This window comes from Botryllus schlosseri, chromosome 6, assembly GCF_051294905.1.
Source record: "Botryllus schlosseri isolate E-star chromosome 6, Bs_hap1, whole genome shotgun sequence".
Taxonomy (NCBI): Eukaryota; Metazoa; Chordata; class Ascidiacea; order Stolidobranchia; family Styelidae; genus Botryllus; species Botryllus schlosseri.
The window spans coordinates 25,201,631-25,218,677 of record NC_137241.1 but is presented as its reverse complement, the minus strand read 5'-3'; the positions used below and the strand labels follow the sequence as shown (position 1 = coordinate 25,218,677).

General features: G+C 39.1%; 1 protein-coding gene across 1 annotated transcript in view; it reads left to right on the top strand.

The window, feature by feature from the left end:
- Positions 1-17,047, top strand: part of LOC145441772 (IgGFc-binding protein-like) — a 52,014-nt gene that overhangs the window by 617 nt on the left and 34,350 nt on the right. The window contains exons 2-23 of the mRNA XM_080319714.1: positions 1,429-1,567; positions 2,733-2,829; positions 2,886-3,029; positions 4,596-4,734; positions 5,156-5,318; positions 5,498-5,633; positions 6,166-6,318; positions 6,379-6,422; positions 6,886-7,028; positions 7,820-7,936; positions 8,062-8,227; positions 8,720-8,840; positions 10,869-11,022; positions 11,384-11,513; positions 11,580-11,687; positions 11,745-11,840; positions 13,333-13,469; positions 14,993-15,090; positions 15,338-15,491; positions 15,867-15,988; positions 16,066-16,230; positions 16,724-17,004. Coding sequence (XP_080175840.1) covers positions 1,429-1,567; positions 2,733-2,829; positions 2,886-3,029; positions 4,596-4,734; positions 5,156-5,318; positions 5,498-5,633; positions 6,166-6,318; positions 6,379-6,422; positions 6,886-7,028; positions 7,820-7,936; positions 8,062-8,227; positions 8,720-8,840; positions 10,869-11,022; positions 11,384-11,513; positions 11,580-11,687; positions 11,745-11,840; positions 13,333-13,469; positions 14,993-15,090; positions 15,338-15,491; positions 15,867-15,988; positions 16,066-16,230; positions 16,724-17,004 — 3,007 coding nt within the window. The remainder of the gene's footprint in view (positions 1-1,428; positions 1,568-2,732; positions 2,830-2,885; positions 3,030-4,595; positions 4,735-5,155; positions 5,319-5,497; positions 5,634-6,165; positions 6,319-6,378; positions 6,423-6,885; positions 7,029-7,819; positions 7,937-8,061; positions 8,228-8,719; positions 8,841-10,868; positions 11,023-11,383; positions 11,514-11,579; positions 11,688-11,744; positions 11,841-13,332; positions 13,470-14,992; positions 15,091-15,337; positions 15,492-15,866; positions 15,989-16,065; positions 16,231-16,723; positions 17,005-17,047) is intronic.

Here is a 17,047-nt window from a genome sequence, read left to right as displayed (position 1 = left end):
TTACTTTAACTTGGAAAATCATCGCTGCTCACCTGATATATCAGACAAAAAGGCCAGCGATTCCAATCAGGCATGTAGACCCACGCACAAGCATCTATAAAAGGACATCTGTAATCGCGATATTAAAACACTTAAAATACTAGCTGATTAAACCAGGTAAAACTTCAAGAATGCCAAACGGACTAAATGACCTGCCCATGATATCCAATTGCGTATTATAAATATGTAATGTATTTGCATTTGCAATATCGCAACAGGAGAACAGTAAAGTCTGGTAATTGCTACAAATGTACTCTCCTCGTACCCATCCAATTTGCGATTTCCGGATGTATATAAATATAGTATTATACGTGGTCAAATTATGCTCTATTTATTTCACGACCGTCGCAACTCTTTGGTAGGATCGAAACCGACTTTGAAGATTGGATCGCTAACCTAAGCACGGGCGACACGAAACGCAGTATTATCGTCGTAGAATAATACTATGAAACGGTTATAATGGGTGTCCGATTGTTCCATCTCGAACCAGAACTCAGATTTAATCTCTCATGAACGAAGTAAATATACTCGATACAATGTCGCAACATGGTGGTATCATCTATTTCACCGCTATGACTCTGTCACGAAGAATCCCGGAGTAAAAGATGTATATATTGGAAACTTACGGATCGCCCAAAAGCATGTTCTCTTAAATTATTGTCTCGCAAACGATCCATCACGGAAGAATAGAAAATCATATAATTTTCACGATCACGTCAGATCGAACATTTATTACAGCGAAGTGTCGTTGTCGGTCGAATCAACAACACCGAGTTTTGTGACAAAGCCTGCAAATAACAAACCCAACCTATTGACATAGGAAAAAAATGATCGAATTTGTTATCCTCTGCAACTCGTACGACCAGCATTCTAGAAAAATCACAAGAGTGATAATATGAATAAATTTGGTAATTCCAGGATTAGTCGACTTTAATCATCGGTTAATACCGCCGGCTGAAAGTCATTTACTGTCCATAACATTACTCTACTAGCTTTTTTAATAGTAAGAGTGTCCGGAATGCGGTATAAATGTATTAATGCCATTGATGGCCTTCTTGTAACTATTGTTAGCGAATAGGTAATTTCGTTATAGATCTCAAAGGCCTCATCATACGACTACCGGACTGAACTTGATATTCGGTTCATGATCTTTGATATAAACGACTGAACCCAACAGCTACATTACTTTGAATTAAAAATAAAGAAATTGGAGTGTATTTAAGAAAGTGATAGGTCCCTTACAGGTCGTTTGTCACTTTAATGGCTGTAAAATATCCGAAAATACTTATCAGCAATATATATGTACCACTGTACGTTTATTACAAACGATGTACCAGATTGTCCATTGTACGTACGTCATAAGGACTGTTTTCGATCGCTGTTTTACAGGTTATATTTACTTTTAAACTCGGATGGAGGTTATCGCGGATATCATGCGACGAAAAAGCGATATCATTCGGTACGCTAGTAGGGGAAGACGCAAGGTGGTTTTGCATGTACGGCTGCGATGGCGTGGTAGCCTCAACACGTGAGTATCACACCATAACTTCGCCTTTCCAGAGTTATCCGACATTAAATCTCATGGCTCAAGATGATAACACAAGTGCGACTAGAACCCAGGAACCAGCAATCAAAAATCGAGTAACTACAGTCTGCAAGAAACCATTGATTAATATACAGGAGATTCCCCGATCAATTACATGCCGGTACATTGATTGGTGAAAGGTAATCGGTCAAAAATATGTACAATGAAAATCGAGGAGTACTTTCAGAGACAAATAAAATTATCACCCATTTTAATTTATCAATATATTCATTTCAGTCGGCTATGTCGATTAATGTTTCAACGTGAGTAATATAGCGTGTTGATTTCGATGGCTGTTACATCCAAGCTGCAATTACGACTAGCGTAGCATATGCGGCACGCAATCTGGAATTTGTCACCTTGAAAAGATTTTCATGTTAATTAATGCTAAGTATGCAGAGTATTAGTTAGGAAGGCTTGTTGTATACAAAAGTAATCTGATAGACTGATATTGAAATCCAAACAGTCATAATCAGTCAAATCCCCGTAAGGGGCGGCCTCGTGAAACTAGTATCGTAAATTCAGAATCATTCTTGACAAAATACCGAATATGGAATGTATATTTTATATGTTAAATATATATTCCGATAGTTTGGACGGTGCGCGAAGCATGGTCTCATCAAAAATGATCCTTTTCAAGTGTTACATTGAATTGCAATTGTAATCAAACTTTTGGTTATCAGCGGCATTCACGGAGAAGTAGTATTTCATTTCCAAATCACGAGAATGAACTCTGGTTTGACGATATAAACATTCCATCAATCAAACGCCTGTATCACGTCCAACCATGCTTCAGAATATACAGGAAATCATCCAAAACAATTTACACCTGGCAGCGTACGTTGTACTTTCGCATCCAGAGTTGTTATAATATTAGACCTTAGGCTAGTCTTGATGTATGCGAAACATCGATCCTTGGTTAGGAGCGCTACTATAACACGTTTCCGTACAGCCGCGACCTAAATTGATAGGTATTGACGCTGAAATATGACACAAAAATGATATATAGTATGGCATCGTCCCAATTAATTGTAAGCAGACACTGAAAGTTTAAGGTGTCAAGACTAGACTATATCTCCCAAAGCTCTAAATAAGCTCTATTTTCTAGGAGAAAAGTGTACCGAATACAGCTCGGGTAATGATTGGATGTACGGCAGCAATACTTTCAAATACGTATTCCAAGACGACGGTCCGATCGAAATATCGTAAGTTTCGCTGCGATTTTACAGATCAAATCGTACGATGCCGCGTATCATTCCAGGTACATGGAATGCTGTTGGCTTACCGATTTGGTGGTGGGGGCTGGAGGAGAATGGGCCTTGACGACAACTGTGAACCTTGGCATTCGGTCAGATATCGGCCGTCCAAACTCGTCGCCGGTGACGGCAATGGCGCCCATGATAACGTAAGTAATTGAAGCATTCCGAAAACACGGCGGAAACAATAATCCATCACTGTTGCATCCGTCCACTCGGCCAAAAACGTGATAGCCGGGACAACGGATCTCTTTGAAATCACATGTTTTCATTTCCACATAATTCCGTGCATGACGGAAGTTGCGGACTGTGTAGTGTAGGTAAATTCACAGTTTGGTCGGACACAGTTCTCAGAGAACAAGCCGTATTTGATTATCAAGTTCGCACTGCGATACTTCAAGAGCACGATTAACTAATTTACCAGTTAGCGGAGAACGTAATTATCGACTAATTTATGGCACTGTGACGTATGAATATATCTTGTCGCCAGAGAGGATACAGGTTCGTTCGATTTGAAATCGATCCAGAACTTCCAGTGATTATGAAAAATGAAATGTCAATCGCGACAAACCGTCATGACAGTAAGCAGAAGTGCTGAATGAATGATCGCGCGTGTTAATCACGGCGGGAACAATGCGCCGTTGTTTTCGCTGTCAAAATATGACATTGCGGCAATTTCGGGAAACGTGACAAAGGAATCGTCTCATTAAACTTGTGATTGCTCTCGATGAATGGCATATCAACGGATCGGAATGCAATCAAACCTACATTTAGTGTCGCGACAAAATACGAAGATTAAGGCGAATGTCCACACTCCACACGCTGAAATTACTAAACGCAGTACAGAATCTCTGTGCCAGGTCTGAGCGCATGATGTACAAAGTTCGCAAACGCATAGTCGATCAAATTCAACGCAATTACAAAATCTCATCATGTGAATACTTGGGATACCTAAAACTAACTAACAATAGCACTTACTTAGCTTGAATGCGAAATATTCAGTCGGGCGACTATTGTCGACATAAAGCTGATAATCATTTTATTTCTGCCATGATTATTTCAAATTGCAGCAATATGGAAAAGTTTATAGTGGTATTATCAATACGAGATTCCGTTTATGTTTGGAAACTTAGTGCGATTTCGGACCAATGAAAGCACAACAGAAAGCAAAAATAAACCTTACTATATTCATTGGGTCTAACCTCATCGACAGCAAATCACACAACCATCAATTCCAGATAAATTAGGGTTACCATATGTTGGGAATTTGAAGAGAGGACACTTTTTCAAAATTTTCAGACTTGCAATACCGGAAAATCCTGAATTTTTTTTTTCCACTTCGTGGTCGGTTGACTAAAACAAAAAAGGTCAACTTTCCGGCGCAACTCCCGAATTACGGTTCTTCTTTCACATTATCCGTTGGTTCACTAAAAAAGAGGCCGACTTTCCGGCCCGGCTCCCCAAATAGCCGCCGGAGCGTCACTTCAGTGATGATTTACTGTATGTCAGTCGAATTTTACCATGCACCCTGACAATTTCTCAAAAAAGAGGACATTTGGGCGTCCTCCGAGGACACTTTCAAAAAAGTCGAAAAAGAGGACAAATCCTCTTAAACGACGACGTATGGTAACCCTAAGATAAATATATGTTGTGATATCAATTAGTCAGAAAGGACATCGCTCATGAATACAGGATCAATTGATATTGTCTTTCAGTTTACGGTCGGGAGTGCCCGACGTAATAGATCTGGCAGTGAGGGATATCGATGGCGACAGGATAACATGCAGACTTGGAAAGCATGAAGGAGAATGCGGGACAATATGCAATCTATTTTCGGAATTCACGTTAGATACGGTAAATATACTTCTGCAGCATGCGATATGTCTTCGTTTTTCCTATTGCCGAGACGTGATTACCAGGTTATCATATCCGGTTGCCAGACCCTGTCCGTGTAATTATCCCGGCACATCTAAATCCTTTACAAGATTTTAAACGTCGCTAAATATAGTAGCGAATTTTAGACACCTCTCCAAGTAAACCACGCGAAGTATGTTGATGCATGAAAACCAATTACTCGCTTGACCCTGCCATTGTGCTACATACGGCGTCGTAAAATATCATGTTATAACAATTTATAAATATATAAGCACCCGGTTAGGATTAAGGCAGAAATGTAGAAATTATGAAAAACATTTATCGCCATTTTGCAGCAGTAATATTCCGCTGAATTACAGACAAATATTTCTACTCAAAACACCTTTCTGATCGTTTCTAGGAGAACTGTTTGCTGCATTACAACCCGGTGTCCAACACGACTGGAAAAGTACCGGTAGCGTTGATGGTGGAAGATTTTCCGAAATCGGTCATCACAATGGGGAAGAAGTCATTCGCCACGAGGGATCCTTTGAGCGCCGTCCCAATCCAGTTTCTAGTTATACGTGAGTGAAGCAGAACATTCCTTGCCACACGAGTCAATGCATCGGTGGTATTTATGCTATGGGAAAATGAGGTGCAATATTATTTTGTCTAAAGTTGTCAATGCATGATTTTTCACGATAGAATATCGATTGCAACATTGTAAATAATTATTATCATTCGAAATAATTGTGCATTTTAGTTAAAGTTCCACCAGCTAACTGTGCGGACAAGCCGGTAATTGAAGCCTCTATTTCCCCGAACAATCCCGTCACGGTTCGAGTGGACAAGAACTTTACATTTACGGTGGCAAGTTCGCCCTGTAATATCACAAGCAGGTAGGCACCTTGAAGGTAATTGTCGGACTCAAATAAGCGAGAAGGCAACCTTGAAGGTCCGCTTTAATTGTGCGATAATTGTTAATTTGAATCCAGTATACCAATCTATTATTATCGAAATTGAATTGATAACGATTTCCGGTTCGTGACGATGGCCAGTAAAATGTGAGATATACTTAATGTAGGTTTGTGATTGACGCCGCAGATGATCAGTTTTGCAGCAACAACATTTGCATTCAGAAATAGCCCTCTTGAGGGATGAAAACGTCTTTCCACTTATAGCAAATTGATTGTTTTCGAGTATACTCCACGCGCCTGAAAAGTAACCTTTCACGCTGGTCAAGAGTTCATCACTCTACTGTTGTTGCAATAGTTGACATCTTCTTATCGTATGTGGTATTTACGAATTACGACTTTACTGGTCCTGCTCGTTTTGTTCGAGACTATAGATATGTTGTCGTTCGCGAGATTATATAAAGGTCTGCGGTAATACGGGAATGACATCTTCATGACTTGGAGTTTCACATTCCAGCATCGAAGAATATGTTTTGATCGCGCCTATCGGTGTCAGAAAATCGCCCATCGTCGAAAACGACGGCGTTTACACAACAGAGATTAACTGGACACCAACTTTAGATCAGGATGGATCCAACCTGATTTGCGTCGCGGCGAGAAGTTCCGATGAGTGAGTCCTTTGCGAAGTTTTCACAAAATCTGACAATTATTACATGCTCGTTACTTTCAGCGTACTATCCGACCAAGTGTGCATAACCGTGGAAGTGCCAAAAGGTAGGGAGATTTGTGCTTAAATGATTTATGAATTCGAAATACATGATGTGTAGTGCGAGAGCACGGCATGTCTTAACGTTCAACGCAAATAGTATGAAATAAACTACATGAGTTTTATTTGGATTCGGTTCTCATATCTGCCCATTTCATATCATCGCAATAGAAGCTTGTATGACAATCCCTGGGATGCCGTACTTGAAATGCAGGAGGTCGTCATTTGAGCGAAAGAAAATACTCAATAAGACAAATGGATTGCGTTACGATGAAAGCATAAATTTACCAGTCACATAAACAGTCAAGTTGTTTGGTTGTTTCGAGACGACCTGCTGACTGCAGATTTCGCTCTCTATTCACAAAATACAGTGTGGAACCGCGTACGACTAAACTAGCCTACTGCAATAGTCCGGCGGAGTGATGTGGTATGGTTCACGCGTAATTCAACTTGATACTTCTTTCGTAACAGCCACCGACTTTTGTACCGTCGTGAGTGGTTCACATTTCATCACATTCGATAAATCGAGGTTTGACTTCTATGGGAGGTGCAAGTATCTTCTCGTGGGGACCACGTCCGCTCATGCTGTTGGCCTTGTACCGTTCAACGTGACGGTGAGTTGCAAAAATGTGTATGGTATTATATACTATGTGTGAGTAGACTGCTGTATATACATACAGTATAGATCAGTGGTTCTCAACCTTTTTTCAGACACGCCCCCCTTTATAATAGTGAAAAATTTCGCGCCCCCTTATCGTCATATCACAAAATCCAACCGGGATGCCAGCAACCGCAACAGATTTTTTTGATGGCATGGAAGGTTATGACTGTTGAGTGTTGATGAAAGAATTGAAAAATATGAAATTCGGTCTATATATAGAGAAACACGCGTGAATTGGAGGTAAATCGCGCAGAGCACGAATTTTTTTATCAGTTGACCGCTTCTTCGAGCCCCCCTTCAGATGCTTTCACGCCCCCCAGGTTGAGAACCACTGGTATAGATGAAGAGATATTTTGATAAGAGATGATTAAATCACGAAATGAAGTCACTATTGCATTTTTAAGACCCTGTTATGATGAATTCTTGAGCACTGATCGAGTGTAATATGCATAATCACTCTTCCAACATGTTATTATATTGATATACGTGTCCTTTAATGGATGCATTTCCGAAAGTTCGAAAAGGCGGTTGTGGCTTTAGTAGTACAATGTGTCCTATTTCACGTATTACTCATCAGTGCTAGCTTCTCGCAATCCTCCGTTAGAGTCATAATATCCTTAATCATTGAACTGTAGTAGCCTACACATGGAATGGAATTCTGAGCGGATTGCTTAGTATATGCTAGCAAATATGTAACATAGTACTGTTCATTTTCAATGTCATCGCCTTCAACTCTATTTTCAGTTTTCAAACGAAGAAACCTTGTCGAGGCCCAACAACGTCAAAATATCTGTAATTGAAGCCGAAGCTCTTGGAAACAAAGTAACGATAAAAAATGCAGGAGGAATTAATCACATATACGTAAGAAAATCTTGTATAAAGCAGTATTATTGCAGTTTATCTGGTTTAAGCAAGATTAGATGACCTGCATACCATTAATCAAATCTTTGAGGAGGTAGGCCTAATGATTATTTTTGAATTCTCAGGTAAATGAGGTGCAAGCAAATCTGCCCATCAGAGTTAAAGATGGTTTAAGAGTTGAAAAAAGTGGGAAAGGACTGTCCATCACGCTTTCCTTCGGAATTAAAATCTTTGTGGATGACGCAGCCCTTTCTGTGCAATTGCCCAATAGCTACAAGGGAAGTGTAAATGGTGAGTATAATAAATGTCGGATGAATGTTGTCGTTGAGTCTTGAATATCCAGGTTTTTCTTGCGATGGTATATCCCTTGCCATGCTCGTAACTATATTTAATTACGATCGTTGATGTAACGTATTGCACACAAATCTTCCAATCAATTTTGTGATGGATTCTCCAGAATTTCAAATTACGGATAATAATATTTATCACCCGCCTATCAACTCGTTTTGCCAATTATCAATACCAATATTGATCTACATAAGTGAAGAAAGAGCAATAAATTAGTGATAATCAAAGTTATCTTATCAGGCCACTCGAATAATCTCACAGATAATGCGACTGTAAAGGAAATAAAGGGCAGTTAGTTGAATTGCGCACACAATCAGAGTACATTTAATCACCTCATTACAATTCATTTGCCTATTGACATCCGTGCAGACAGATACCTGATTGTTGCATTTTTTGTAGCAAACGAAAGTCACCTGTCCTAACCTGTCATTTTAGGACTTTGTGGAAATTACAACGGAGAAGCAGACGATGATTTTATGTTACGGAACCAGCCTGCCCTTGCGTTTGATGAAGTTGACTTTACAAATAGCTATATTGTAGATGCAGAAAAGCTCAAGTGAGTGAATCCGTTCTATTAACACTCCACGATGATAGAAATAATATGTAGATCAAGCAGTTAATTCATTTGCATCGCCGTATTACACAACTCGACCTACTTCGCCCAATGTGGATTTAGAAATTTCATGAATTTCACAATCTAAATGTAGCTGTATACTTCATGACTTTAGAACCGGATAGGGGAGATGTGGTACCGATGGATCAAAAATTGGAAAATGATCGCTGGCCCCAAAATGTTCAGCCGAAAACAGCAGATCTTTTGCTGGCTCAGCACTTTGATACAAGCTCTACCTATCGCGCACATATACGTGAATATCCGTCTTTTCAAAGAATATTTATGGACGTTTCAAATTTGTTGCTCGAACGTGTCATCGGTCCCAACCCGGTGGGTCCAATGGCACACGACCCAGGGACCTATGACACATATACCCTAAAATACTCAGATGTCACAACTTTTCTTGCTCAGTATTATAATCTAAGCTACAGCAAGCCAAAGAAGAATTTTCGGTCGCAACCGTCAAAATATAGATTAAATATTGACTCAAATGTTTCATAAAATCACGTTTCGATTTAGGCTCGGACTTATAAATTTGAGGGTACATACATATTGCCCGAAAATCGTCAGTGTGACTTCCAAAGACCTCGTTATAGCGATAAAACATCATATGCAATCATTACATAAAGATTTTCTGTACGTAGTCATGTTTCATTTGTTTCATGATTAGTATGCTTGATTATTTTGCTTGATTTGGCTATTGTATCATCGGTCCCCACCCTACTAATTTTGTACATGAATCAAAAAAATTCCACTCAAGGAAAGTACTAAAAAAAATAGTAGGTTCCATTATATAGCCTGATACAAGCCCTAGACTTCACAATAAAAATGAATGCTGGTTTGTTCGTGTTGAAGGTTACAGAGAAAAATGTATATGTCGATATAAATTTAGTTTACACTCCCCAAAACAAAAAACATCTGTGAGAGACCCCATAGTTCGCGCACGTCGAATTTTTTTGTATGTGGGGAAAGATGTTGCCAGCATGCAATTGTAGACAAGTTCACGGAGTGTAATCATGGAATTATCATAGAGAATTTTCAAAGTATTTTCGGTCCCAGTGATCCATCGGTACCACATCTCCCCTATATGGTGTGAACACTGCTTTTACTGTACACGAGAACAATTATATTGCTTGAGGAAGTCACAGAAATGTAATTTGTTCTGGAATGTGGATAATTTTCAAGCAAACATGCCGGGTAATTCACAAACAGATTGTCTTACCTGCTAGCATAATCGGTGTAAGCCATCTTAAACAAAATCTAAGCATTATAGGGGAACAGTAGATAAAGAGAAATTATTGCAGAATTTCTAAATTGGGTGACAAACAAGTATATTCCAGGAATGGATACGCTACGCACCAGTCGGGAACCAAATTTTCCAACATAGTGTCTTAGTAGGCCTACTTCACTGTGTTGAATCTGCGATGCTAGCATCATTGGGCAACTTGATTTGAAGAATTTCGGTCATCACTTCCTTCCTCTTGAAAATTTGAATAATCCGAAGGAAATTAAAATCGGTTATGTTCTGTTGACAAGGACATGAACATCCGTGGGCATCATAAATCATCAACATCACATCATTATCAAGGTCTAATCCAAAATTACATGTTGCACTTACGTAAACATCTTGTACCACAACAGCGAAATTGAGGATTTGGAATATTAGAATCACCAATTTCTTGATTAGTGAGATTACACCAATGAGAAATTATTGAGGTTTCACTCATCTCATTTCTGAGAAATGTACAGAATTTTTGCTGCATGATCATCATTATATGAGAAAGTAGATGTGATTTCAGAATGGCCTGATATACCTATATAGTATATACTCTGCATTTTGTTTGCATTATTTCCTGTGTTATATCAATGTCAAATTTTGGGAGTATGTTACTGTTGATCAGAGTTGTGATCCCCCATAATAACAACTCAAGCAGTTGCAAGCAAGGCTCTGAAATAATTCTCATATTACAGGTGCTCAACAAGCTTGAATAAGTTTAAAGATGAACTGCCTTGTGATAGCGATTCATTGATGAAAGCAGAAAGCAAATGTGGTATATTGACTAAAACGAAAGGAGGCTGCTTCACAGAATGTCACGATGTTGTTGATCCCAAAAACTTTTATGAAGTAAGTATGATTTTTGTACTGTTTGTGCAATTGAAAATATGACCCCGTACTCGCCAAGATATAGAAAAACAATTTCGTGTAACGAAATCTGTTGTTATTGGGCACATTGTGGTTTCCGTCCAACCACAGTGCGGAAATTCATGTCATCAGACATCAATTAGGATTCTATAACCAAATATTGAGGCATTGTATGGCAATGCTAAGGTAGTATAACACTTCCTTTTACACAAATCTGAAATAAACTGCAGAAAAACATTGCAGGCACTGTATTTTTTCAAGCAAAAATTCCCAACTCTGCCAGCCCGCAGCTGTTCAAATTTTGGTACATTTCAATCAACGACTGCATTTATCTACATCACAGAACTGCAAGAAAGTGATGTGCAAGTCTCCGAATGATTTCACGGCACTTGACATTTTAATTAGTGCTTACGCTGACACGTGCCAGAGAGGGGATGTTTCTGTTTGCAACTGGAGGAGAGAAACAAGAATAGGTATCGCATATATGCAATTTTACCACTTTTCTGATGAATGACTCACCGCATACCTGATTTTACCAGCTATGGAATGTCCACCTTTCTCTCATTACGAACACTGTGCGACCACTGTACCGGCAACTTGTGCCGATTCCAAAATCAGTCGAATTGCATCCCAAAGCTGTATTGAAGGTATAGAAATAAGGACAATTTCATCTTGAACATACCTTAATTAATAAATTTTTTCAGGTTGTATGTGTGATGAAGGGTTTATCCTGTCAGGAAGTGTCTGTGTTCCTGAATCGGAGTGTGGGTGCATTATCAACGAAAGCTATTATCCAAAAGGTATGGATGCCTGTATTATGCACTTATATGATACTTTTGAGATATTTGATTCAAACGATTACCCAAGTGTCGCGATAACCATCTGAATGGTTTCGACAGAACTTCTCATTCCATCAATGGCCTTGAAATGGAATATTTTGGGTTTCCAGTTACTCAAACACGGATAGGGGATATGAATTTTTGAGCAATTTTGTCACTCTAGTATAGTTTCACATCGGTTATATTGAACATTTCATGAATTTTTGTCTTCCATACCTGGTAATTTTACATTAGTCATGTCGACATAAATTTGAAACAATATGTCATTTGTGTAACTGCATTGAAAATTGTGATGTCACCTGCGTTGTCGTAGAACTTTGTAACATGAATCCATGAAATTCTCAAGGTACAAACTTACGATACAGTTGCGTTGATGGTCAGCAAATATATATTTCTGATAACATCATTCCGGTGTTTTCACAGTTTCACCTCATATGTAATCTACATGATTATCTCATTGATATCACGCGAACTACATCATTCACAAGCGATAATACTTTAATCATCCAAATGCCGTATGTGTAAATCATATTTCCGATTATGATGCTTCGTTGTGCACAATTAAGATACGTGGAAAGTATGCGATTTGAAAGTATGCCTCTCTGTAGTCGGTATGATCTGAGTAACTCAATGGTCATATATATGTATTTTTCTAATCTAAAGTCCTGTTCCCTAATAGATCAATCCACAATGAATAATCTAATTTTAGCTTGTAAACATTATGGTGTGAAAACAAGGATCGACATATAGATATCCCTGTATGAAAATAGGCTAAGCATTGAGGAGAGATACCAGCGATGACTTGGGATAGTTTGGATGAATTTCATGGAGTTCATAGATCCTCTTTCCTTGTGTATAGTTTGTCATACAATATATTTATCTTTCTGGCTAATTTTGGTCGCAAAAACGTGGGAAAAAACGAAAGCACTTTATATAGGTAGCCACTAGCCATGCACAATGCGCAGTGAATCTATCGTCTATATTGATACTTTATTTTATCCTACATTCGATTCGAAACCAATCTGATATCTCCAGGATCTAAATCCCAGCGTACCCATTGACATTGCCAACTGTACATAACTATATTTTAACATATTCTTACATTTTGGTACTATAGCCTATTTATTGGCCACGGTGGGAGTTTGATTGCTTGACTTTGAATTATTTCACTGTATTTATTTCCTGTTCTTATAGTATCTAAAATTGATGAGAATGATAATAAAAATGATGATGACGAGAGGATCTATTACTTGCGCGTTGTGACACCTGTGTCCTTGCATTTTTCTGCATAATTTTGGTATATTTAAATGAAGTCGAAAATATGTATTTCGTGCCCTAATGCTTCATTTTAAAGTGTCGTATAGTTTGGTATTTGTCACATAACTGTGGACAAGAACTATTTCTACATCGGATTTTTATAAAAAGTAAGCTTACATATTTTTCCATTTGAAAGGATTTTCATATAGGAATGAAAACTGTACTAAGGAGTGTGTTTGTGGAGAAGGCTGCCAGGATGTAGGTGGATGCAGTGGGATGGAATACTGTGCACAAGGCCCTGATGGATTTCATCAATGTATTGGGCGACAGAAGGTAATGCTTCATGTTTAATTGCTGATTGATTCCGATCTATTTCTGACTGTCGGTGACAGATAAGAGGAAATTAAGTACCAGTACCGGTATGCCACTTTGGTATGTGTTAGTACTGAATTTGATTTTAGCTGAACTACTATATTCTGCTGGAACTGGTATATGAGATTTGGAATGTATGAGTTAAAGGGGCACTGCAGTCTAAAAATAATGTGGTCTCAAATTGAAGGGCAAGACGTAAAAAAATTTTTGGCTGCAGCCGTTTTCTTCAGAACGCCATCGTACCGTAATGGAGCTGCAATTTATTGAAATTTCCACAAGAACTTCACGTTTCAGCAGTCACGCAGAGATCGAACTTTATATAGTTGTCAGCCGATGTTATGAAGGAAATATGTCGTACACGCCAAGTTGGTTTAGAAACCGCGGTCAACGTAAGATGTTCAGTCAGGAGATTCATTTCGAAATCGGGCCTAGTGTAATCTATTTCTGTCGTGTACGACATATTTCCTTCATAACATCGGCTGACAACTATATAAAGTTCAATCTCTGAATGCTGGAGCGTGAAGTTCTTGTGGAAATTTCAATATATTGCAGCTTCATTATAGTGGCATTCTGAAGAAAACGGCTGCGGCCAATTTTTTTTTCGTTTTGTCCTTCAATTTAAGGCCACATCATTTTTAGAGTGCAGTGCCCCTTTAATATTTTGATGCAGGGTTATATTCGTATGCAATTTTCCCACTATTTTGATGCGCAATCACCAACTCACTGCGCTGTCCCTTGGACAACAGTGCATGACGACTAATAAAAAAAAGGATTTTTTTCACTTCGGATTTTTTGTGTGCAGCTTAGATTCCCTGTGCGCAGATACCGTGTCAGCAATGTTCCCTCTAAGCTGCGCACATGCGCAAATGCGCAGCGCTGATATGATCCTTGCGCACAGAAAATCCAAGTTGCGATCAAAATAATCCGAAGTGATGTTTTTTTTTAGTCGTTACGCCCTGTTGTCCAAGGGTTTGAGCAGTGAGAGAGAGAGAGATATGATATTCTTTTTCGCCTGCACCATCGAGATGCTTTGACGACGGAGTTGCGATACGGCCCCATGAGGTCATCTAGTCTGCGCCCCCGTTTTTTTCTCCTCCATGCTATCCGTGATTGCTGAGCGCCTAGCAGGATAGCTGCGGATACCAATTTTCGAGTCTTTGGTATGACCGGCCTGGGATCGAACCCACGACCTACCGCTCGAGAAGCCGGACGCATAACCATTACACTATCTCGCTCGGTTGGTGAGTGTACGCAGACTCGGCAAAAATTAGAGGGAACATTGCGTGTCAGCACTGCGCAATTGCTCACGTGTGCACTGTGCAGCTTATAGAGGGAACATTGTTTATATGTTCTTTCTCTATCTATAGTATGGTATTTTATGTGGCTATCCTATATTTGGTGATGATCAACCTGCAATCAATTATGCCTCTCTATATGACTACACACACACGTTTCATGATAACCGTTGTTGAATTCATTTGCAGAAGAGTGCGACGTGTAAAGCCATCACAGACCCACATTATGAAACCTTCGATGGCACGAAATTTGACGCAATGGGCACTTGTGCGTACATCATGGTCAGGTAAATGTAACATGATAAAATACTAATCTGTTGCAGGCTAACTGGATGTGGAAAAGTTCAAGTATTGTCACATCCGTCATTTTTATACTGGTAGCTGTATTACATAAATGGTAGAATTTTGACGGTCGGTTGGATTTTGTCTTAAGATTGATTTTTTGTTTTGAAGTGACAAAATTTTAATAATAAACTGAACTGATTTTTTCATTATTTTCAGCAATATTGCTAACAATAGCTTCATCCCTGGCAGGTCAAAGCGTATGGCAGTGAAGGAAACTTCATTTACCGTGGTGGCTGTGAATGAAGCACTTGCAGAGAACAAGAGTGCATCACACGTCAAAGAGGTTCACATTGAATTCGGTGAACAACACACTCTCGTTTTGAAGCAGGGTCAAAAGGCCATGGTATGTATCGTGAGCCATATATTTTTTCCTACCGACTGCATTTATCGCAATCATGTATCACTTTGTGGCACTCTAGTTCTATTTTGTGCTTAGTTTTTGCTTTCTATGTTAAGCGACTTTTTGCATACCGGTATCATTGAGAAATAGTACTGGATTTAACAAGAATTTTGACTGATTGCGTTCATTTTGGCAATTGCTTATGCTTATGTCTTATTCGTTTTCTGTGTTAGTTTCAGTTTTTCATGAGAAACTCAAAGATACATCTGATTCCTTGTCTTAATCCTTGTTTTGCTCGTGTCATAAATAGTTCCTCTTTCGTATTTTCTTGTGCGCTCCTCTGCTTGTGTTAAATTGTTATTTCAAATTATTCCCTAGCTCGACGATAAAGAGGTTATTCCTGGAAGTTCAATTTATGGCGTTGATATTCGAGTCATCGGAAGATACCTCGTCGCTGACTTCGACTTTGGTCTTGTAGTCAGATGGGACGGTTATGACTTGTGAGTTAATCTACTATCCACACACTGCACAAAAATGAGCCAATGATATAATTGTATAATGCAATACATATTGCCAGGTTGAGAATCACTGTGTGGTCGAATTTGAGGAATACGATAGAGGGATTGTGCGGGGATTGGGATGACAATCCAGATAACGATATGACGGTGAGATCCAGTGGCGGTGAAATGAATGCAGTGTCTTTTGCTGAAAGCTGGAGAGTGGATGGATACGGAACAGAAGGGTAAGGCGCGGTATTGGACTTTGTTACTTGCATGAAGCTACAAGAAATTCCAATCTCTGTGAAGCATTGTACTTGAATCTTACTACCACGAATCTCTTCAATTTGTGTTGTGTCTACCATAATTGTTTATTTTTTGGAAGCAATATGTGTCTTTTAACTCAATATTTTAAATGCAACAGTATGTGAAGGCCAAATTAGTGAACCTTATTCTCGTTTCTAACATGGAAAATGGCTTATAAGTCTGACATTCTATGTGCTTCTGTTGATATACTCATTATCTATTAGCTCTCTGGTATTGTCATACAGTCAGATTGTAGATGTAAATATTTACTTGTACTGCAGATGTGAACAGAACAGAAATAACCTTCAATGATGCTGTGATCATTCCCAATCTATTACCGAATGTTATGTACATTCTTTACAAGAATGTCTGACATAATATTCAGTCTCAATCAATAACGGTATCTTTATATTTTGTCTTTGTGTTATTCAGGTGCCAAGACCTTCCGGAAGAGGAAAAAATGGAACCTGTTTGCGCTGACAACACAGAGTTGGCTCAGTATCAATCGGATTGCCAAGCTTTGACCGACCCTAATGGCCGGTTCCAAGCGTGCCACGAATACGAAGACCCCATCACAGTTTACAACGCGTGCGTTTACGATCTTTGCGCATCGGGTGGTGACAAAGACATGAAGGAACGTATTTTCTCGTCTTACGCCGATGACTGCCTTGCGGGCGGGATTGTTCAGATGTGGAGGGATGAGGAAATGCAAAGTACGTCACTCTTACTTTTCACGAAGAAGATTTTGTTATCATT